The sequence below is a fragment of the Corapipo altera genome, unplaced genomic scaffold (genome assembly GCF_003945725.1).
Source record: "Corapipo altera isolate COAL_440 unplaced genomic scaffold, ASM394572v1 61411, whole genome shotgun sequence".
NCBI lineage: Eukaryota > Metazoa > Chordata > Aves > Passeriformes > Pipridae > Corapipo > Corapipo altera.
Window position 1 is genome coordinate 21,588,138 of NW_020884875.1, and position 24,862 is coordinate 21,612,999.

At 35.7% G+C, this 24,862-nt stretch overlaps 1 protein-coding gene across 6 annotated transcripts in view; it reads right to left on the minus strand.

The window, feature by feature from the left end:
* The window catches only part of NIPBL (NIPBL, cohesin loading factor), a 161,522-nt gene that overhangs the window by 54,186 nt on the left and 82,474 nt on the right, over positions 1-24,862 (minus strand). For 3 of the 6 annotated variants that reach the window (XM_027634340.1, XM_027634341.1, XM_027634342.1), the window contains 2 exons: positions 16,453-17,085; positions 2,444-3,982 (listed from right to left, as the gene is read on the minus strand). In XM_027634340.1, the coding sequence (XP_027490141.1) occupies positions 2,444-3,982; positions 16,453-17,085 (2,172 nt within the window). Of the gene's footprint in view, positions 1-2,443; positions 3,983-6,274; positions 6,601-16,452; positions 17,086-24,862 lie in introns of those variants that run through there. The other 3 variants (XM_027634344.1, XM_027634345.1, XM_027634343.1) reach the window with 3 other exon arrangements.

The following is a 24,862-nucleotide window of genomic DNA, read 5'->3' on the forward strand; positions in this document are numbered from 1 at the left end:
GAAGGGATGGATGAGAAAGCAAAAAAGAAAGGACAAGAAACACAAAGGAAGTGAAATAAGATAAAGTAAAATATACTAAGCTACATGGAATAAGAGGCATGTGAGAAGTGGAATAATGATGCTAAAAGGCAATACTAGAAAAGAATTTCTACAATCTAGTAAGTAATACAGGATGAACTAAAAGAAGGTTTATGAAAATTACAGTTTCTAGTGTATTAAAAAGTTTATAACTAAAAATGGCACTAACCAGAACTGTGAACACTATCTCTCTCAATTGGAGTAAGGGCATTTTGGCAATGGCATTAACATTTCTGTATCAGTCAGCTGTTGACAAACAGACTTTGGCTTATGAAGAGATACCTTTATAAATTATGTACCTTTTCAAAGACTGGAGTTCACCTGGTTATTTAGCATAACGTATCCTAGAAAGTGAGTTACCAGGAAGTTAAAATACAAAACTGAATATACACATGAAAAATCTGAAGTTCAAAGACACTTTCTCAAAAATCTGCCTGCTGAACACTCAAAAGGTGATTTTTAAGATAAAAACAGTTACAATGTTATCCTTTCCATGAAACTTATTTCTAGTATCATTGCAAGAACCTTATTCTGAATACAATAGCAAAAAGACTCATATCAGATTCAAACAACTTTTCCCCTGGAAAATATGTCCCAAGTTATTTGACACTATGCAAGAAATAGATGACTTCAGAAAGGAAAAAAAAGCAGAAAAACATTGCAGAGAAGTTATAAACTTGACTTTATAATTACTGCATTGGTCACGTGTGATAGCTACTAGAATTACATCAAAAGTCATTAAAACCTTTACACATTACTAAAACATTCTACATATATAACCACATATAATACAGACTACAAAAAAAAAGTAATTCAGAAACATTTCAGAAAGCAACTGATTTTCTGCACATAGAATTGTGTGAATTCAAAATCTATCCTACTGAGACTGGAGCTGAGTTCCATCGGAAAGTTTTTAGCATTCTCTATAAAGAACACAAAAAGGTTTCATCTGGAATCTTCTGATTAAACTGACAACAAAGATGTCATAATTTTATGACCAACTCCAGATCCCTATTACTAGAAATGAAAATTTTGCCTGTTTTGAACCTCAAAAAGGGACAGGGACAATATTGATATTTCCAGGATAAAGAGAAATCCCTAACAAGGAGGCTAATATTTTACAAATAGGCAATACATGTAATGAATTATTATTAAGTCTTTAAGAGTTAATATAAACAGATTAGTAGATAAAACACAGGCATAGCACAATAAACGCATTATACAGACAACACCCTTGTATAGGTGCACATGAAATAGTTATAGATTCACAAAGATGATTTCTACATAATTTCTTACCGGATCAGCTATGTAAGAAAATGTTTTAATCTTGAACTCATTATATACCTGCATTCATAAGTCATCCTGCATACAGCTGTAAATTTCTCATCTAGTATTTGATTTGTCTATTCTGAGACATGACAACTCTACAAAAATAACTATATAGGAAATCTAAATTCTTTAAATGTTAAACATTTAAGAAAAGGAAACCTGACCAGTTAGCAACATTTATTTCAAAATGTGATCTACTTCAGTCTGAAACAAAAGAAGCCAAAATTAAAGCACCAAGAAGAAAAGTAATCTGATTTTAAAAATAAGTGTTAAATCTGCAGAAGAGACAATCAGCCAAATATCAAACCTACAAACTACTTTGAATTATTTCCTGTCCATATTATTAATTTGAAAATGTCAGCCAATTGTTTGGCTTTCTTCTTTCTGAGTATAGTGGATCCTAGAGACAACGATGCCTGAATTCTCTTACAGACAGAATGTTTTTGTAAGCTTAATCTCAATGGTCCCAAGTATAGAAACTCCTCAGTGAATTTGTATTTACAGTATTTATAGAGAAGAGGCAGATGGGACTTTGCAACTATGTTCTTATGGCACCATGTCAAAACATGCCTTGGAAAAACCCATTTCACTTCAAATCAAAAATATGAAAGAATCTTAGGGCTTGCAAACACAGTATTTCCCACCACTCCAGCTACACTGTTTAGTTAGAGCAGTGCCAGTTCCTCATACGGACACATTTAAATCAGTTAAAATTGTACATACAGCAGTTACATTTCACTGGATACATTACCAGGTTAAACTAATGCAGCTGAAATACAGCTTAAGATCATTTAAGTGTTGCCACATTAGGAACTTGCACTGAAGTAAATAAATCATTTCAGCTACATGGGTAGCAAGACTTCCAATAATGACAAGTCCTTAGATTAGTTTTACTTTATTCCCCAAAATCACCACATAAGCAAGCATATAACCTAACTATGAAATGTTTGCATTTAATTTCTAGCAATAGAAGTAGAAAATATACAAGAACACAAGTGAAAAAGATATAATGCAATTAATATTAAAAAATTCTTACCTTTATTAGATTTGGATGACTTGTTCTTGTTAGGTTTAAAACAAGAGCCCCTTGATTTATCTTCTCTGTCCTTAATAAATTTCTGCACATCATCCAAAGAAAGCTTTTGAAGGACAACTACAGGTTTAGCTCCTTTATTTAGATCTTCAACTAGCCCAATCTTCTCTACTTTGTCCTTCTGTTCACCTCTAAATTCAGTTTTCCTTGACTCCTGAGTAACATTGCCATCTTTATCACGCTTGATTTTTGGAATGACAAAATGTTTCAATGCGCCGGATCTTCCCCCCAACAAATAACTGGGAAACTCTGCTTTATTGTCACCATGTGCTTTATTACTATCTACTTTACTCTTATTACCATCTGTCCTTCGTTCATCCTTGCTGTTGGGTGACTTAAAACCAGGTTTATCAGGTCTGGATTTACTAGAATCTCCTTTACCTTCTTGTTTAATACGAGGGCTGTCAGGTCTTGATTTCTGATCCCCAGAAGAAAACCTTTCCCTTGACTCACCAGACTCATGCCTATATTTCCTTTCAAATTTCTCAGGTTTTGAACCATCAGATTTAATACCATGCTTAGAATCATGTTCATTTTTGTTCGAGGATCTCAAATATTCAGGCCTTCTAATCTTGGATGGATCTCCTCTGTATTTCTCTGAGTCCCCCCTGTCCTCAGATCTTTGTTTAAGGCTATCATGGTCACGCCTTGGTGTATCAGAAACTGAACGCCCATCAGGCCTTTGTTTTGCTGGATCAGATCTACTTTCAGGTTTTAGCCTTGAAGGATCAGATTTCATATCTAGTTTGTGCCTAGATATTTCAATTTTCTTGTCTGACAATGGTTTACTGGAGTCCCTCCTATTATCATGTCTGTGTTTTGGCGTTTCAGGCCTCCCTTCACTCTTCTGTTTAGGTGTTTCAGGTCTGCCTTCACTCTTCTGTTTTGGCGTCTCTGGTCTCTGTCGAATCTCCTGTTTGCCGTTATTTTGTTTTCCCTCATTTTGTTTCATCTCCATTTGTCTGCTCTCATTTTGTTTTGATTCTGTCTGTCTGTTCTCATTTTGTTTCACTTCCATTTGTCTGCTTTCATGCTTGCTTTCATGTTTCACTTCTAACTGTTTGCTCTCATTGAGTTTACTTTCCAACCGTCTGCTCTCATTTTGCTGAAATTCCATTTGTCTGTTTTCATTTTGCTGGACATCTGTCTTTTGACCTTCAAAATCTGACTTTTTCCTAAAAATTTCTGGATGGTTTTCAGGTTTAAATTTAAGAACTCCAACAGGGTCTTCTTGGGGAACAGACACAAACCCATCATTATACTGCTTAATTTCTTCAGGTTTTTTGATGGTGTCCAAATCCTGAGTTACTGTTGCCTGAGAGTCTGCTCTTCCTGCTTGCTGTAGATCAATACTAACCATCAAGGCAGGCCTTGCCCCATTTCCTGCAGAACCTGTCTCCTGAGAAGTTGCTCTATTTCCTCCAGTAGCACCCCCAGCCTCTGGCGGTTTGTTTTCTTGTTTTCGCTTCTTCAGAGGCTTATCTGCAAGTTAAAAAGAGAAAAAAAATCACATATTACATGTAAAGACTGATAAATGTCCAAGCAAGAATGTCCATTCCCCTCCACTCCCACCAATGAATCCTCCTCAGTATGTATATGCACACACACCAAAATCCACTGAATTTGAAAGCAAGAATGGGACTTCTCTAGCTAATACTTTTTAATATATTCAGACTATAATTCATTTTCAGTCTACCACAGATGCCAATTAATCATTCAAAAGACCTACCCTCAGAACATATAAAATCAAAGACCCTGTGTAATTCCCAAGAGATCCACCTAATAAAGCAGCTGCAATACATAAAGACCAAAAAAAACCCCAAAATCAAACAAAACAAAACAAAACATTTAAAAAACCCCCCAAACTACTCAATTACACTGAAGCAGAATTTTGAAAAGACAAAGTTAACATGCACCTCTACAACTACTTTTTCAGGAATACTACTATTTATCTTCTGCAGATTCAACCTTCTTCACCATATATGTACTAAGCAAGGATCTGCAATGATTAAGACAGAGGCCTTTCTTCCTTTGTTCAGTGCATCAGTCGGACTTCACACATATTTTAGCCAGGGATCACACAAACAACGAACAAAACTGATAAAGTAACTCCACCACTCCATGCTTCTCCCTGAAGCAAAGCAGTACATCAAGGGTTGGAGTCTATACCTGAACACATACAAATAAGGTGGGGGGCCACTATACACTTAAAAAGTTGAGTGTTTCTCTTTGCGATCATAATGCTTTTCATAGATGAAATTAAAAGTTCAGTGATAATTTTCTGTCAAAAGCCTGACTCTGCAATAAGCCTTTCAATTTACATTAAAAAATCATTAGGAGTAGAATACAGAAAAATAAAGTGAGCCAACCATACACACCGTAATTTGGTAGAATCCGTATTCATAGAAAGGAGAAGTACATGGAAGTATTCAAAAGAGTATACTCTACTCAACCAACATGGAACTCTAAACTAAAATTAATTTCTGCCGTGAAAACTAAAAGCCCTACCTGCACAAAGGCTTATATTCTCCTTTATCAACTATCACTGTGTAATTTGTCCAAAAAAATTACTTTCCCTGTAATCAGGGAATATTATTTCAAGGTTAAGGAATGATTAAACATAGATCTATTGTCAAAATGCCTAGACCACAAGTACAACGTAAGAAAAATAACATATTTTGTGCCTAGATTTGTGGTGCCCTATCACCAGATGCAACAAAACAGTTTTCTTTTTCAGAGTAGGAAAATGAGCGGCAAGGAGGATGCAACAAAGAAATAGGGAAATAAATGCCAATGAAAAAAAAAAAAATACTCCTCTGGAATTGTAAACCAGAATTATAACATATGACTTCTAATTTCTTCTGAATTTTTAGAAGATTCTTACTTAGAATAATTGAAACTTTGAAGGGTCATCTCCAAAATTAAAATTAGGACATAATAACAAGTAGTAACATGGTCGATTCCAGTGACATGAATAGGCTTTTTTCACCATATTTTTCATTCTCAAATCTATTTGGATACCTCTAACTTCCTAGAACCTCAAAATTTTCTACAAGATTTGATGGCTGGAAGACAGTAAAGACAAATACAGTAAACTCCATGCAGAAATTGGTCAACTGCAAAAAAAGGACTTTGCATAGTTCAAACAAAATCTGTAGGAATGACTGCCCACTTTATGATAGACACGTGAAGCAAAATAAATTTGGCAAATCAAAGGTGCAGCTTTTTAGCATGGAGATTCTTGCTTCATCTGTACTACAGCAACTGCTGGATTCATATGGGGAGTTACACAGATTTATTCCCTACACTACTGATTAAAACAAATATACATACATCCACACGCATCATTACCTTATTTCTCAATTAAAACTCTTTAAATTTTGAAACATAAATTGAGAAACTTGTGTTCTTAGAAGGTTGGTCAGCTTTGTTATTGTCCAGAAATGCCAGCCACACTGAAAAAGTCCTGTAAAGCTCTGATGGTGGATCTAACAGAAGTCTTTAAGACATTACTGTTATTCATTATCTGTCCCACTCCTTTAACTGAGGTTATCATCTGTAGCAGAAGGGAACACACATTCATATTTCTAAGTGCTTTTTATTGTCCAATGCATCACCTTAAGGCACTAGTGGAGGTGGTTTGCATTAACCTACCAGGCTGAATGAGTCAGTTAAGAGCAAGAAAATGCTTCCCTCTCTTATGCCTACTACAGGAGCAGATGGCCACAAGCAGTGATGCTTTAAACAGCCATGGTCGGATCAACCAAAACTCACCTTTCAGAGCCCTCATGCTGAAGGCTCCAAGATTAAACAACCAAAACAATTCAAGTAGGACCAATTTTCTTGCTTGGACTTCTGTAAGCGACCAGGCTCAACATGTCGCTGTTCTTCATCATCCAAAATGTCAAATTGTTAGAACACACAAGTAGATGATCACATCACAACTTGGCATACATATTCCCTCTAACTACATGGCTCTTCTGATGCACCTTCTTCATTTCTCTTGACAACAGAATACTGGTCTTTTAGTAACTTGACGTCTTATCTGAGAAGAAAGGGACACCTTCAAAGCCTTATTTTCCTAGATGGCAAGGTGATTGCAGACAGTTACAGATCACTCCGATTTCTTCTTATTCCCAGTGCATCTTGAAGGTGAGCCTCAAAACTAGACTTGATCATTACTGCTTTGCCTCTATGAGAATTTTGGATCCAGGACAAAAAAGTTGTCCCAAGTATATGAAAATATCAGGTTGAACTAAGGCACAAAAGGTAGGATGAATACATAGTAACACTATCTTCATCAAACATAATGAAAAAACTCCATTGAATGAGCATAAAAACTTTTTAAGTTGCCATGATAGCTGCAGAAATTTGAAAGCTGAAATATACCACTGGGCTTCAAGGGCTTTATAAATTCTTGAACTCACTTGCAACTATATGAGAGTAAGAATCAGAGAGGTGAGGAGAGAGTAATTAACCTCTGAAAACAGACGTCTTCATATCTTCTCTTTTACAGTCAAATATATGCAAGTTTGCATACATCTACTTTGTTAAGTCACGAGACCCAAGCGGAACAGATGACCTTTGGAACTTCTACAATATCCATTGAAATATACTCTATATCTTTCAAGGCATCAGTATCCAAGCTTCATCTACTTCATTCCATAGACTGTAGAATTTCTTTTTATGATGGGAATATAGGATTTTGCCAATATACCAGAGTAATGTCTTTCTTTCTAATCTTACAGACATAGATACAAAGCTTGCCACAGTTCCAAACATGTAAGCTCACAAGCTCTTGAGACCATGAAGTGTGATCAGGATCTTTTTGCTTTGGTCTTTGTAACACTTTTCATAATAAAAAGAATATGTAGTAAGACACAGAAGAGTTTTCTGACCATACTAGAGATCAGGCATGCAAGTTTGTTTTTTTCAGATTCTTTTCAAAACTATTTTCACTCCTCCACCTCTCTCTGAGGATGTAGATACACTCAAAAACATTTTGTCCAATTCCTTTAACAAATTTATGACAGTTCAGAGCATAGTCTGATCCCAGTTAATCTATATATACATCCTTTTGACTTGACAAATTCACAAGGATTTTCTCTGTACACTGAAACACACTCACCAAAAGTGAGTACCTGAGTTTCAGTACCTGAGTTTCAGTACCTTGAAACTCATAAGCTAGCTTAAACTAAAAAGTAGTACAGATGTTCTATCAAATTAAATGATGCACTGTGGTACAAGAAACAAAACATTACAGGAACCACAAGCTTGACATGGATAAAAAAAATCAGCTGGATTTCCAAATGGTTGTCTCCTACCTCTCCTCTTAGAAACAGTATTCCTGGAGACAACTGTGGCCTCCATCTTTGGAAATATCTGCATATTAAAATTATGAATACTTTCAGATTTAGAATTTAATTAAATACTGTGGAACTTTTGTGCAAAAAAGCATTGCACAGGAATAGCCACAGATACCCCGAGATACCTCTCTCCTGAAATTACGAGTCAATCATGATTTGAAGAACATCCATCCTGAAAACAGATATCCTTGGAAGCTGATTAAGTGTTAGAAGCAGTAGCTGGATGAGGGGAGCTGTATTAAAGAAATACCTCTGTTCTTTTATTCAACCTGGCATCTTACCAAAGCAGCAGCCACAACACCATTAGTGATGAAGTCTCCTATGTTACTGCTTTCCTGCAAACCTGATGACTGCTTTAAGCCCCAGATTAAACCCTTTCACCAACTGAGCATAATTGGATGATAGCCTAAAAACTTCTAGAACTGCTTGGCCTAGCAAACTGAAATGGGCTTTTCGTAAGTATCTGTGAAAAGGTAAGTTACATAATAATGTGCATGGTTGCTAAGCTTTATTTTAATAGAATAGTAACACTTCACTACACTAATACTGTTTGATAGACTTCAAAATAGACATAATAGAAAAATTATCGCTTGCCCATTTAGACTTTGCAAGGGATTCAGTTATAGACTTCATATCCAGAATGGTTAAATGTGAACATACTCCTCTTCACAGCCACAAATAAGTTTGATCTCTAAGGCTGAATTCTGGATGAACCCTTTCGATGGCAATTGAAAATACAAACTTACTTTTCGTAAAGCATAACAATCAAGAGTTTTACACTTTTAAAGCTTTAACACTCGTCAGAGATTACTGGGATATGCCTTCATTCATTTGAAATACCACTTATTTAATGATTTAAATAAGTAATTAATACATTTAAACCAAGTATACCAGTCCTAAGAGGTTATGGTATGTTGTCAAATCTACTTTTTAACAACCTCAGAGACAAGTCAGACAGAGGCCCAATTACAAGCTTATCTTATTTAAGCTAATAATCAAGATTAGAAATTCTCAATAGGCAACACTCAGCTGTATGTTCAAATAACAAACCTCTGTTTACTGTCAACTGTTTTCTTTTCTTACTTATTTTTCACAGATCTCTTCAAAGTTGTGTAAGTGCCCTGTCCCTCCAACCAACAGTGCTCTGTAGACCACAGTAATCCAATCTGTGTACAAGGAAGGTTTAAAATTACTTCAGTGGTACTGATGGATGATCTTTCAATGGAGTGACGGGAAATATCCATTCTTTTCTACTTCACTAATACATGTGATCAAAAACCACGAGAGTTTGCTCTCACCTGACTTCCCCCCAAAGTCCTATTCCAATAAAAAAAAGAATTGAACAACCAAAGAGAATCTTCCCATCAGTAGAAGAGATTTCCACAGTACAAGCTCCTCCCGTTGAAGGAGAGACTCAGCAAACACAGGTCAAAAATTTTATTCTCACTGTTTCCTCCCTTACAGAAGAAACCAAGAAAGTACAGTCATGAAGCTGGTATAGGAAGCCTTATAGAACTGAATCTAATTCCAAAAATCTCTAAGGAAGAATCCAGAGGGCTTCTAGCTTCTGCAGTTCAAAGGAATGGATTTCTGAGAATCTGAACAGGAACAGCTGCTAATTCTTAGCAATCTGTTAAAAGACTTTTGTTCACTGTACAAAAAGGAAAGTCCATCAGGCGGGATGTCTAAACTCATTCAGGACAAAATACAAAAAGGTTATAGGGGTCTTAACGTGCCTTAGGGTGTAGTAGACTTTATCAAAATGAAGATTCTGAAGTTTTGCTTGTTTCCTTAAATACAGTAATAACACTGTCACTGTATCAGAATGATATATGATTTTATTAATCTTTCTACTTAAGGATGTCTGGTAAGCCATTATTCTCTGTCAACTATAGCAATACAAAGGAAATATTACAGTAGGAAATAACAAGAATTGAACTGCAGAAAAGTGTAATCAAATATCTACACTTGTTTAGAGATTGGAAGCTGTAACTTCACCTCCCTGAATTTAATATTGCTTTTACAAACAATATTATTTTAATTTACTTATGAGATAGATTCTTCTGACATAAGTGCCGGGTTTTATCCATGTGATTGCTTTGTGCAGAATTATAGTTCTGTAAACTCAAAATATCTGAGCAAAAGCTAAAGTGCACTTACTTTGAAATAGGCAGTGCAGCACCTAATTTCACAAGAAAAATGCAACACACTGTCAGGGTTGACAGAGGACCTGACAGTTCTGTCAGGTCAACCTGTTTGATATCTGTGTCGCTTTGGCCGTTCCGACATTATCAGCGACAACACACTAACATCAGACAATGAAAACTACTTATTTAAGGTATCACTTACACTACCATATCCAACTAGTTTTTAATTCATTAGCATAAACAGAAAACTTCAGAAATAAGTAAAGACTTTGAAATCTCCATTCCAGGTATTGACTTTCTTCTGACATCATACCTTGCACAAAATCGGGATATTAAAAATATCTTCAATTGACTAGATACAGTAACATTTATATTGCATGACAATGAAAAGAAGTCTGTGTCCTCTTAGGTTGGTGTCAGGGAAAATTTAGCGAATATGAACTACAGAAATGCTGGGATTAAATTCTTTAATTACTCATGCAATTTCTTTATCAACATTTAAATCCACTATAGAGAAATTACTGTCCTAGAATATAAGTCATTACTGGGTAAGTAATATGGTAAATCCTGTCATCCATCTAACAGGCCCGTATGAGGATAAAACCCACAACCTTGGCATTATTAGCACCACGCTCCAACCAACTGAGCTGTCACATGCCTCTCCTTTTTTTAAACAAATGTATTTTTCATTCAACTATAAAAGTAACTTTTCCCAGACAGATGGAAACATTGCAACATTTCACTGCAATTCCTCTGAATAGAAGAGGAATTTCCCCTTACTTTTCTTAAAACATGTCTGAACACACACAAGGACGAAACCTCTTATCTAGAGGAACTGGAGGCTGCAAAGCTGCTTTTCTTGGAAGAGCTACAGGAGGTATCAGTTTCATCCATTATGTCTATGCAGACCCAATGAAAGCCTGTATATACAAAACATGATACCTAATGGCCTACTACACAGACACACAATCTGCCACACTCTCTTGTTTCATTTTCTAGTATTAGTGACTGTAATCTGTGAGATTACTATACAAATTGCTAAACTTTTAGCTCCATTTTTAAGGAAATAAACCCTCTATAACATATTTTTGGAAATTAATGCTAATATACTGGTTATAATTACACATTCTGTCATTTCATTAATTTTTGGCTACATAAAATTAGATGTAAACAAACCATACTTAACAGTGTTCTTCTACTAGTTTCCTCTTTGGGGAATTTTATGGGGGAGATGGGTAATGGAGAGAAAGGGAGAGGAGCTGGATAAGAACTTAAAAGGTAAGAGAAAAAGGTTACTTACCTATAACTGTAGTTTTGAGAGTTTTGCTCCGGCAGATTCACACTCTTGGGATGTGTGTGTCTGCTGCTATGGGCTTGGAACGAACCAAAAAAAAGAAGGGCCCACAGCAGGCATCCAAATGCCCCCTAACTGATCCCATTATTGGAAATAAAGTTATTATGGCTTCACTTCTTCCTAATTTAAAGAATCCACAGTAAGATTCCAAAGAAGTGGGTAAAATGGATCCTCAGGGATAAAATATATAGGGAAAAACACACACATACAAGTTGGTTTGTCTCATTAAGTAAATTCTTCTAATGTTTTAAGTTTAAAAAAAATATTAGCCTCCCAATGAAATGGTTAGTGATTAATGATTTCATTATTCTTCTCAAAAATCCCAAAGAACAGTGCTTTTTACAAGTAAAAGCAGAACTCCTTAATCTTTTAAAACAGCGGTATTACACAAAAGTGTCTTTGAAGCAGCCTAAAATCTAACAGTGACCACACAATTCTATGCATGAAAGAGCCCAAACGAAAATGTAGCAACTCCGAATAAAATAAAAAACTAAATCAATTTGAAAAAGAGTATCTGAAAAAAGATGGGTTACTTTCTGGGGTTTTATGTAATTTCCAAGGTCATCTTCCCTTTTGCCCTTGCTAGAAGACTCAGAGTTCCTTTTAGCTTTTTGGTTCACAGTGTTTGGAGTTTTTAGAAAAGCACAAAAGATCTCGAGGCATAAACTTTGAATCTGAAAATTAATTCTGGAGCAGGTCTGAACCTTGAAAAACAAGAAGAACTTTATGTAATGTTCTAGGAAAGGTTTGGTCTGAAAGTGAGTGACTAACTTTGAACTACTTAATTATACACAAAAATAACCCACTGGCATCTGAACAGTGGTAAAGCACAAGTTAATACAGAACTGAGGTTATCAAAATGAAATTTCTTTCTCAACATCCCCATATTCCAAAAGAAAAAAAAAGATGCTTGAGAAGAACAGAAATTCCTGGGACAAATTTTCTAATTTCCTGTACTTTCTTGGAGTAGTGAACTTCAGAGTGTGAACAAAGCACAACTTCAGTTAAGTTGAACAAAACTGGTTCAGAATACAGAACAAAACTGGTTCAGAATACAGACTTCTACTTGTTTCAAAAGCTTTCAAGGGCACCAAGTAATACAGGAAATGTGACTACTGGCAGTGCTTAGAAGAGAATGAAGTGTGTATGAAGTTCCACTACCTTTCTGAAGAAATTATATCATCAAAATATCACAATGTACCTAGAGCAGAAGATGGTTCACCTGCCGACTGTTGCGGAAAAAGATAATCCATTTCTGTCTTAGCCCTTCTGAATCACTTTTTTTTTCCAACTCAGATAATCTGAGTCTTGATAAATAATAGCTAGACCTATCTGTAACACTACATACTCTTTCAAAAGAGAAGATATGGTCCAGTATTGATTAACAAACATCTTGTATCCGATCAGAGTATAGAGGCCATTGTGGGGGGGGCAATGGGAACTGAAGATCTGAGGGGTGCCTTGTTCCATGGACTTAATTAATAGCACTGAGGATGTTAAATATAACATGTTTAACACGTATTGGAATGTACCTTGTGGTGCCAAGTGCCTAGATTTCCAAAGTCACCAACTACTCCTTTCATTAACAGATATCTTAATATCTGTTATTAATTATTATTAATATTATTATTAATAACAGATATTATTATTATTATTACTAACAGATACAGATAAATTACTTCAAATTACTTCTAAAATTAACCAATACAGAGAGATTTTCTCGATGGAGAAAGTAGGAAGAGGAGGTGAACTCCTACCCTTCCACACAGAGGACAAGAATGAAACCAACTTTTTTAAAATTTGCAACTCTCTATCATGATGAAAAGACCATACAATTCACTGAACCCAAGAACCAAACAGACCAAAATGATAGAATTATAAAAACATAGCTCCAAAAAGCACCCAAATGAGGCAGAAAGTTTGGATTATAAAATAATTCCTTATGCATATCTGACATACACTTGGTCAAATTTGTCAGATTTTGAATGATTGATTTTTATGCTAAATATTCCCTTACCAGAAAGGCAAGCTGCTTTTCAAAGAAGACACTTCTGCAAAACCCTGTGTTAGTTCCTCTTCTGAAACAGGAACTGTCTCCCCTTCCACTATGAGAGACTTTGTTTGGTGGAAGCTAAATATTTTAACAGCTTTGTTAAAAATAATGATTAATTACAGAAAGCACTATAATTACCCAAAGGCTCCAATCCCCATTTCCCACCAAACATAACTGGAGGACCTCAGCATTAAAAAAAAAAAAAGACCTTAGCATTGCCTTAGGCAAATGTAGCAGTTGTATAATTCCTAGCGAGAATCCCCCTCAGAAAATCTCTGCCTCTCCTCTGAAATAAACAGTTCCACCATGCTACTGGTTACTAGCCCCAGAAAGAACATGCCATGTTCAACCAAAGCCTTACTGTTAAAAAGAAAGCATTTGAAAACCTTTGATGAAGCACAGTACTACAGAGATTTTATGTCTAAAAAAAAGGACAGAAGAGACCACTTATCTTCTATCAAAACTTGTGAGTACAAGTCTACTGAAAGTAACTTATGGAAAACAATTTGAGTATACAAAGAAAAATGAATTGGGTCTGTAAAATGCATTCCCATGCCTTGATTACAAAAGCAGCAAAGAAGCTTCCATGCAGATTTTAGCATGTGCTAGCACCTTGAGTAAGTTTCTAGAGTGATGCTTGCTCATCAGCTGGCACTACGCATTCCTATTCTAATTAGAAAGAGCACTTGCTACACCCACACCATTTTCTTGGCATAAAGTTATCTGAAATTACAATATATGTACTAAAATGAAAAAATGCCAGGCTTTTGTATAAATACACTAAGCAGCTTTGTACAAATGAATGACATATTTAGAAGTTATTGAATATGTTTCTAACAGACATATTCCCACAGGAACAATAGAAGAAACTTCCTCCTGCAGCCACGCCTCCTGCAGCTCTAACTAGAACAATCCCTGTGTGTATCAGCTTCTAGACATAGCACAAACTTAGAAGCAACGGCAAAAGCATTACCAAAAAGTAAGAACTGTGTTTCTCCAAGGTAACAGCTTTTCAGAAAATCTGTCCCAAGACTGCCAAAAATCTTTCTGCTGAATACTATGCACTCCCAGCTGAAAGCTCAGCAGCCCAAGTGAAAAGAGCTGCTGTCTATCATAGGGGCAACTTAGCATGAGTGAATAAACAGTGATCATTTATCCCAATACAAGGCAGCAATTCTTGCACCTGATTTATAGCAATTGTAGGAACTCAGGAAGAACTGAGACCTGCCAGAGGATGCAGATAAAAGGGAAGCATAAGATCAGGAAGATGGTTATTGATCAGCGGGGAAGGGGGGAGAACACATTCTATAAAAATCACTCCTTTCCCCAAAAGAAACAAATCAAGAGTCTGTCCATGGCTATGTAATTATGATAAACAAACTTTACAACTAATGATCAACATTTTCTGAAAGCCACAAGAAAACAGAAAGTGAGTTTCAGTCTTTGAAGGCTGCTGTGCATTTTTCCAGATGCTTCTCAGGTAAAATATGATGAAGATTCTACTTGAAGTGTGAGGACATAAATGTAGCTTTTGAAGTAGTATTCCACAAACCACAGACTAACTCCCCAACAATAAATTTAAAATTAGTAGAAGAGATTTAAGTAAATTAACAAATTCCCAATTTCATTGAATTAAAATTAAAGACAGTTAGTATCTCTTTTGAGGTGAGTACACATTTTCTTCATATATTCACAGACAACATTTCCTAAAAGGACTTGATTTAGTTACCAAATAAGGAACATCTCAGAAGTTAATCCTTTTACTACTGCAACAATCACATTTACAAACACAGACACACACAGACACACACACACACATACACACACACACACACAAACTCTATCCTCCCCTCACCACTCTAGTATCTTTAAAAACAGTGAAAAACCACTTTGAATAGGGAGAAAATTTGCACTCTTACTGCTGGTTAAAGACCCAAACTGTGTGGGGTTCATTCAGCTGCACACATGCAAGTATATTCACAATGGACTAGTTTTACCTATGAACAACCAACATCAGAATTTTTACCATTTTTCACTTTGCAAGATTTTTCTTGTGAGTACCTAATAGATTAGCATTATGCTACAAAAGACTTTTTTCTCAGAAGTCAAACACAATGCAGAGGAAGCTTCTGAAAAATACTTATGGTAACCTATCACTTTCTAATTTATAAAATACATTTTATCTTCAAGATCTACATGTGGACTTTGTATCTGTTTTGAGATTTCTGAACCCAAAGACCTTCAAACCAGTTAACAACAGAAAGGGAAATCAAAATAAAACAAAAAAAAATAGAAAGAAAGAAAAAAAAGATTCAATTAAATCAGTTAACCAGCACAGCTACTGAAGTGAAGATAAAACGTTTCAGAGGCCCATCTGGTTCTGTGCTAGAAACCATACAGATATATTGTAGTTCTCAAAAGCTTCTAATGCCTACATAATAATTAATATCCAGTCGAACAAACATTACAGACAATACAGTACTATATATTACCCAGTTATTATACTACCTTTGAAAAAACAGACGTGATTTTAATCTGGTATCTCCTTCACATTAAATTTAAATGGGGATATGAATAGAAATGGGATAAAACATTTTCCCTGCATTTTCTTAAAATTAGGTAACATGGGTAGTTAATTGATAATTCAACTATCAAAACTTACTAGATATTTTAATTTATGGTATGGCTGGGATTTTAGAAACTATAAACAACATCAACTGTACTTCATTCAGTCTCACAGTTCAAAGTGAGAGTATCTTAAAAGAATTTTGAAACATACGAATTTCACTTTCCATCCATTAAGACCCCAAATAAAGAATACCAGATATTCAAAATACGCATATATGAGAGATTACAGTTCATTGTTGGAGGGGAATGGAGATGAACGTTGCAGAAGAACCTACACTGAGTAAACAGAACTGAACTATGTGACAATGACAGGAAGCTTTTTATATATATATATATATGGGGTTTATATGCATATATATATATTTATATAATATATAGTGTATACACACACACAATCCTTTTACCTTTATCTTGCACTTCTTTTGAAAATCGCTCCCTTTCAATAGCTGATTCACGTTCTATCCGCTCAATTTCAGCCAATGCATCCAATTCTACTTCATCATATGACGTTATAGCTCCTTGTTGCGAAACCTGTTGCTGTGTCTGTACCACAGGAGTTTGAGGTTGTTTTGCAGCAACTGAAGTGTTCTGTTGTAAAACAGGCACTTGTTGTGCCTGAAGGAAAGCTGTCTGTTCATGCTGCGGCAAACACTGAGCAGCGTTTAGTGGGCGGTTAACATCCTGTGGAGTAACGGGTGTTTTAGAAGTCTGTCCTGGGTACTGCACATTAAAAGGAATATCACCCTCTGACACACTGCTGTTTTCCAAACCAGAAAGCATATCATCCTGCTGGTCCATATCCGAAGATCTTACACGAGAGAGTCTTAATGTAAGCTTAGTGGAGTCCTTGGAAGGAGAACTAATGATATCATACATTGCAGCTTTTTCAGTCTGGTCTTTTTCATCCTTGCCTAACTTCATTTTCTTTTGTTTCTTTTGCTTTCTTTCTGGAGAATCTAACAATATGTCTGGGGGAACATCTCTAGGTGATGAATAAGGTGGAGGCTGAGATTGTTGGATTAAAGGTTGTCTTGATCCTAGAATAATAATTCAGAAAAACTGAACAGTTATGTTGTTTCATGTTTATATAAAAACACACTAAATATAACCTACATAATGTTAATGTGTATTTCTACATATAACTGTGATCACAAAAGGTCTAAATAAGATTGGTAGGATGCACATCATTGCTAGATCAAGATGCAATCCAGATAGTTGCAGTATATTTCCTAGGAATTTTAGCAGTCCATTGCAGGTAGAGAAAGATCATTTCAGAGAAGATGGAACAAAAAATCCCACCACCAAAAAAGAATAAATAAAAATAGTACCTAAGGTTCAGAATATCAACTATTAGAAAATGGTCAGTGAAGCAAGTTGACTATAGAAAAAAGATCAAAAAGATTCTTAATAAGGTCCAGTGATGAAGACTTAATGATCAGTGTAGACACATTAGCCATTTCAGTCACACATTTTTAACTTAAAAAAATTCAAAACATACACAACGTCCTTAACTTGGATTCTGACAATTCATTTTGAACTTTTTTAAAATCTATTTTAAGTAAACTCATTCCTACCTCCCCTACTCATTACTATGTAGAAAGCACTAATTGTCTTAAGGCATTTTTCTCTCCCTTATCTCCCTCCTCCCTCCTTTTTTTAGTTTATGAATATTTGTTTCTCTCTACTCTCATTTCAGGATTTGAGTGTATCTATAGAAATTTTTAAAAGAGGACATTTTTAATTAAATACATTCTCCAATTAAGCACATTCAAAGTTTTTGTTCTTCAAACTAATCAGCTCCCCATAACTCTTAGCCTAGAAAAAAAAGCCTGAAAAACAGAACTGTTCAACCTGTCCCAGTTGCAACTCTGAGTTACATTTTTGGCTTAAAAAGAAATAGTAGGAGGGGAGGCAAGAGGTGGGGACACAGTGTCTCCTCTTCTTAAAGCAACCATTCAGGTTCCATTCATCCATTGGGGAATACTGATTTTTGGAAAGTAGTGACTGAAATTATTGTTATTCTGGTCAGGTCATCATAGGTCAGTACTGCTAATAAAAACCAAAAATTAACTGGAATACAGGTCCCCATGTGCTTCATTCAAGAAACACCACTAAACAGGAAAGTAGTGTTATTCTGCAGCTTAAATTTCTACTAGATGTTTTTAGAAATATTAAGAATCATTAAGCAACGTACTGACCTGTAGATGAAAAAACAGAATGAGTATCTCTACTAAAGCTTCAATTCACAGGAAAAGTGTGCTTTTACTGATGACTTCTTTGCACAGGCTGCTTATTTTGCTCACCTAGCACATTCTGTAAAAAGTCCTATAACTTCTGTATGTATGACATGAGTTTAACTTAATCCTTCTTGGCCATCAGCAATAACTCCATATTGTGCCAATAACATCCGTAATGTCAGAAAACCCTACTTTGACCCACTCCAATCCTCAAAATCTTTCTTCTATTCCACTTCCCCCTCTCAAATCAGACACCACACTCAACCAAAGTTCTGGCTACACCCTAAGATGTCTCACTTGCTTTTCACCACAGATTCCTATTTGTGTGATGCTCCTCCCCCCAGTTGCCATTTCTTTTGGTAATATACAAGATTGTCTTAGTGTAATGTGTAGCAGAAATCATCAGCTATTAATTTCTTTCATGGTAATGACTACTGCTCAGGAAATACAAGCTGCAAGGTAATTTCTACAAATAGTAGAGGCAGCTCAGAACTTTTCAAAGAGATATTGCTGACATACTAATCTTGAATTATCTCAAATAAATACTTTTAAAGTTGCAACCATGGGATATTTACTGTTTTTCACACTTACACTTCCAAAGAGGCACAGATTTGATTCTCCCTTGTCCTAAACCTCTAAGTAAATCTGACAAAGTTGTTCTGATTTGGTATTAATTTGGTATTTGTCATATTGAAAAATAACACTGTAGCAATAGATAAGGTGATTCTTTTTATCTTTGAGTACACTTGAGGAGGTCAGAAGGATTTCAGTGCATTCCATTGAACATACTTAGAATCCAGTAAATGAAGAAACAAAAGTAAAGTTTTGCCTCTCCTAGGCAGCACTACGAATAGTTATTTGAAAATATCTTCCTCCTGAAGGAAATTCCTGAAAGGTTTTGATACTAAGGTCTATAAGCTGCATTTAAGAGAACATACTCTACCAACAACTTCACATGTTTCTGAGACATTTAATGATGGTTAAGCCCCTAACAAGAAGGATTAGAAGCTACAATATGAATGCATTGAGGTGAAAAGAAACTGAAAAATATGAAGCATTCTCTAATGGTTTCAGTCTACCACAAATATTAGCACTGGTGAACAGGTATCACACAATGAACATGTACCACATGCTATTCAATGTTAAGACTTCAGACAAAACCCAACTGTGTGTCCAGGTGGCCAAGAAGGCCAAAGGCATCCTGGCTTACATCAGTAATAGTGTGGCCAGCAGGGCCAGCAATGATTGTCTCCCTGTACTGGGCACTGGTGAGGCTGCACCTTGAACACTGTCTCCAGCTGTGGGCCCTCAGCACGAGAAGGACAGGTACTGTAGTTTGTCCAGAGAAGGGCAATGGAGCTGGGAAGGGTCTGGAGCACAGGTTCTCTAAGGAGTGGCTGAGGGAGCTGGGGTTGTTTAGTCTGGAGAAAACAGGGGACCTTATTGCTCTCTAAAACTACCTGAAAGGATTTGTAGCCCCCAGAGGATCAGTCTCTTCTGCCAGGTAACAAGGGACAGGACAAGAGAAAATGACCTCAAGTTGCACCAGGGGAGGTTTAGGTTGGACACCAGAAAGAATTTCTTCACTGAACGGGTTGTTAAGCATTGGAATGGGCTGCCCAGGGAGTCACTATGGAGTCATCATCCCTGGAGGTATTCAAGAAACAACTGGATGTTCTTGGTGGTATTGTTTAGCTGACAGGGTGGTATTCAGCCAGAGGTTGGACCTGATGATCTTGGAGGTCTTTTCCAACCTTAATGATTCTATGAAAATAGAAGTTTTGTCTATTAATGTTGGACTCGGTCTGGAGTAATTCCTATGGGAGAAGTCTTGGCCATTATATGTCTGAGAACAAAGACGTTACAAGACTTGCTGACAACAGAAGAAATTTTTTTTTTAAGGAATACAGAGACAGACAGCTATGACTGGTTTACTGAACCAGTCGAGATTCCAGCATTGAGAAGATTTGTTCTACAAAATGCTGTCAGTGTAGTAAATAATAGCAAGATCTTCAGAAATTATCTTTGGGAATGAACCAAACTTCAGAATATTCTTTTAGAATAGAGAAATATGTAGGGAACTTTTGAGTCTAAATTTAGGGCTGAGTGGCAAACCAGGAGAAAAAAAAATTCTGACTTTCTGTAGTTGATTTTCCACAGTATCATTAAAAGAAATTTGTGCAATTTCTTTTTATACGGCAGGAATACGTACAGCTTGTGAAATAAAAAGAGGTTCTCCACTGATTCAGGAAGGTCATTGTACCATTACTGAACAGTAAATACTAGGAATCAACCACGTGACATCAAATGTAGTCAAGAAGCAGGTAACATCGTAGGAAATGAGGCTCTACAGAGAACAAACACAACCATCAACAATATCTCCCTAGTCTTTCAGAAACAGTCTTCCTGACCACCCATGATAATTCTAGGACTGGTTCTCTATATTTATTAGTTTTTCCATGGATTCCTAGTAGTAGATGGCTCTGAGTATGGAAAAAGTTTTATCAACTGCTGTAGCAACTTGTAAACACCTTTTTTCTGTGACCCTTGACTGATATAAAATCCTATAAAATGCAATCAACTATAAAAAGAATTTCACTGTCATTGACCGTGCCTTAGCCTTCTTTAAAATGTAAAGTTTCAAAACCACTTTTTGTTTGTTTACACCTGGAATGGTTCACTCACTCATTGAGCATCAGTAACTTGGATTGCAAACAAATAAGCTCCTGTCCAGGAGACCTCACATATCACTGACATCTCCACCTTGCGGTTTTCGTCTGCACACCTTCTAATCACACCACAGTACTCACATCTTATTTAAGTATTCATGACACTTTCTCTGATCATCTCTAAGCTTCTTCAGGTCACTTGCCTTTCAAAGATGATCCATCAAAGTCACATGACTGATCACACTCTTCGTTGTGATCCACACGGTGAAAAAACAACTATTAAGGTTACCAGGAACTTAAGACTCACACACAGAATTTCAAAAAATCATTAGCTTTCTACTTGTACAATATTAACTTCCAAAGGGTCACAAAAGGCAGTATCTTCATATTCCTTTAATTCCCTTGCAGACAAAGGCTCTCAGATGTTGACAGAAAGTCTTTCACTCATCCCACATCCTCTTTTGTCAGAAGTATCATTCCCTATGCATGAAAGCCGAAGAAACTGCTAGAGAAGAAATGAAGACTAACATCTAACACTCGGTTCATAGCAAAGTGAAGAGAAACTTCAGGAACATTCAAATGTTGCACCTTTTTTAATCCACAGGAAAGTGATCCTCGAGACTCCTGGAACATTATTTAAATGGGTACCAAACTGGTGTATAAACCTGGATACTACATTCCAGACATTTCACTGGAAAAGTCTTTGGAAAGAGAGGCTTTAGGAAATGCTTATGTGTTACATGTTAATTATTAAGATTTCAGATATGAGTAATTGTATTGTCATGGCTGGGTTTCGTGAATGAAGATTAAGGAAGGCTCCAGAGCATCTATACTATATTCACAACAATGTTTGTCTGTTGGAAAAGCTACAAACCTTGTGATGACAGAATCTGAGGAACTCACTACTGTCAACAGATTCTAACAGTCTGCAGGTACAATGTGTAAATGGAAGCGTCTCATTTTGGTTTAATTTAAGATGATCCTATCTACCAATTTCACATAAATGGAATATTTTCGTGAAAATGGGATTGGACAAGTTCACCCTGGAACTTTGGCTAATCAGTCTTGGAATTGGTAATAATCACCGTGGGAATTTGTGCCTCCAGCAGACTCAAAAAGGAAAAAACAGTATCTTCAAAAGTGTGGTAGAGGTCTGCCCATACATAGTCTGTATGATTTAAGTATATACTAGAAGAACAATTTCTCTGTAAGCATTGAGATAATAAGGAAGTAATATTCCAAAATTAATTTGTTAAGAATAGGTATCATTAAATCCAAATAATTTTATCCCATTAAGCAGAAGGTCTTGTGGCTTAAAGAAAACTGAGTGCTGTATCTGGACTTTAGCAAGGCATTTGGTATAGTTTTTCATAATAATTTCACTAAAAAGTTGAGAAGTATAATCTAGACAAAAACTTGCTGTTGCAGTATACCCTACCATGAAACTTTTCCATACCCTGTCAATTGTTCTTAGTAAAAATGGATGAAGAAAGTATATGGGAACAAGTGCAGCTCTCCAGAGCACTGTCACAAGAACAGTAGTTTAAAGTATTTAATTTTAACAACTTCTTATGCAACAGAATTAGAGAATATTTTATTAATCTGAAGATCATTATTGTTTTTGTAGTCTTTGAGACGCCCATCACTGCTTTTAAAAACAGAATCAAAAGGGTTTTTTTACTAATTTGAGTAACTTTTTGAAACAAAAGAAGTTCAGTGAGAAAAAGCACAAACTTCTAATTCATCTGTGAATTGTGAAAACATGAGAGGAAGACAGATAAGCTCTACAGAAAGGCAGTAGTATGTTTAAAACAACTTGCAATACAAATCTAAGCTATCAGAAAAGAGCAGCTATACTCTCATATACAACAGTAGTATCACACAAAGTTGCCTCCAGCACTTTTCGGACTACTCATCCTTCTAAGTCTTCAAATAGACTTGTATCTATGACTTGGGACAGTAAAACATCAAGACAAAGTAGACTAATTAGAATTCAGTTAAAAACATCCAAGACAATTAGAAGCTCAGAAATGATGACTTAAGTAAAGGTAACAGAAAGAAACTGAGCTGTTCAATTCATAGATTAGATTAGTGCAAGACATGATAATGATGCTACGTAAAAAAGATGTGAACTGTTTCTCCTTGCCTATTGGAAAGAAGTCAAGAAGTGTTATGCCTAACTGCAACAAAATGATTCATGCTAAGCATTAAGAGAAAAGCTTTCTAGCATTAAGAATTTGAACAGCTTGCATGGCAAAACTGAGGAGACTCCACTACTGACATTTTAAAATATGTGGAAGTTACTGGGAGCAATACTGGTGCAGCTCAGCCAATATGCATGTAAGAAGATGACAAGGCCCCAAGTCCTTTCCTGCAGTATTTTCTAAAATCCTAGAATCTTCCTCTGGAAACATTCCTAATTTTTGCACTAGATATGAAGAAATTATTACTTATTTTGATTAACAGGCAACATTGACATTCATTTACAAAGGGCATAACTTAATTTAAAATTCAAACTTAAAGGGATAGCATAGGAGATAGATAAAGAACATGCATTTGGGAGGTTTTTAGGGACAGACTGTATATACTTTACAATAGTTTTCGGGAAGAGTCTCACGAAAAACTCAGCTTTGGCTGTTCTAGCTTAGAATGGCTGTATTCAGAAGCCTCCTTGCATAAAAAAATTCAGACTTAAAGAAAGAAACAGGATTAATGTTTACTTCAACTGTATCAGAAAAAATCCTTGAATAAATTTCTTCTGCTTTTCTTTTGAAAGAGAGAGGGTAAGATCTCAGTTTTCTTAACAAGTACCTTTGAGAGCACTGAAGTCTACACTACAGATTTGAGAAGATTCATAATTCTTCTTGTTACCACTACACATTCAGAAACCAAATGTAGTGGAATATCTCTGGAGAAGCCTTATAAAGTCCTAAGAAAACAAAAGTAATCTTTCCAAATTATCTGGAAAGTAATCAAATGCCCATTAACAATTTCTGGAGGGAATACAATTAATTTCTGGAAAAAATGACAAAATCTCATATTTGGGTTGTTGATAGTTCTTACAGATGTTTTCCTAGGTGTTAAGGAAACTGTATGGAAACAGGCCAGTAAATCATATGAACATTCCTCTTTGGAAAGCAATGGACTAAAAACATTGTGGAAGGTTTTCATTACAGAGACGTTTAAAAGTAGTCTCAAAAAAAAATTAAAAAAAATTTAAAAAGTAAAATAAAATCTGAGGTTTCAAAGCAGTAGGAAAGTGGAACAAATGGATAAAGGGTTCTGATGAGTAATCAATTTTCAGTAATGGAATACATTGCATATTTTATGAGACCAACAAAAGGAAAACACTTCACAATAATTCCACATAAATTAATTAATAGGAATTATTTTTTTAAAAAAGTGGATGTAGCAACAGATGATAGTATGAAAGCACAGCCATTATGTATTTTGCATAGTTAAAAGTAAAAAATTTACATTAAAAATATGGAACAAAAACCAGCTTAGAACTACTAGATAAAAATTCAGCTGCTCCGGTACCTTTACTGGAGCAAAAGTGAAGCAAAGCGTTCTGTAACAGTGCAGTTTTACTCTGCTAATTAAGTGAATAACCAACCAAAAAACAAATATAAGTGCTGCCATCTCCCAAATATTTGCCTAGGTTGCAAAAAAAGCTTCTTCTTCATTCATATTCTGTCAAACAGACAACTACATTAAGCATGAAGGTAATTCAAGACTCTCTCAAGTCTCTAGAAGTTCTTGTTACTTCCATGTCAAAAGTACAGAAATGCAGTCTGTACCCATATCTTCAGTAAACATCTCAAGTTTCTATGTCACATAAGAAAGTTTAGATATTATAACAGCCTTCCTGAGATCTCTCTCTGATTATGACTGGTTATGCTTAGTGT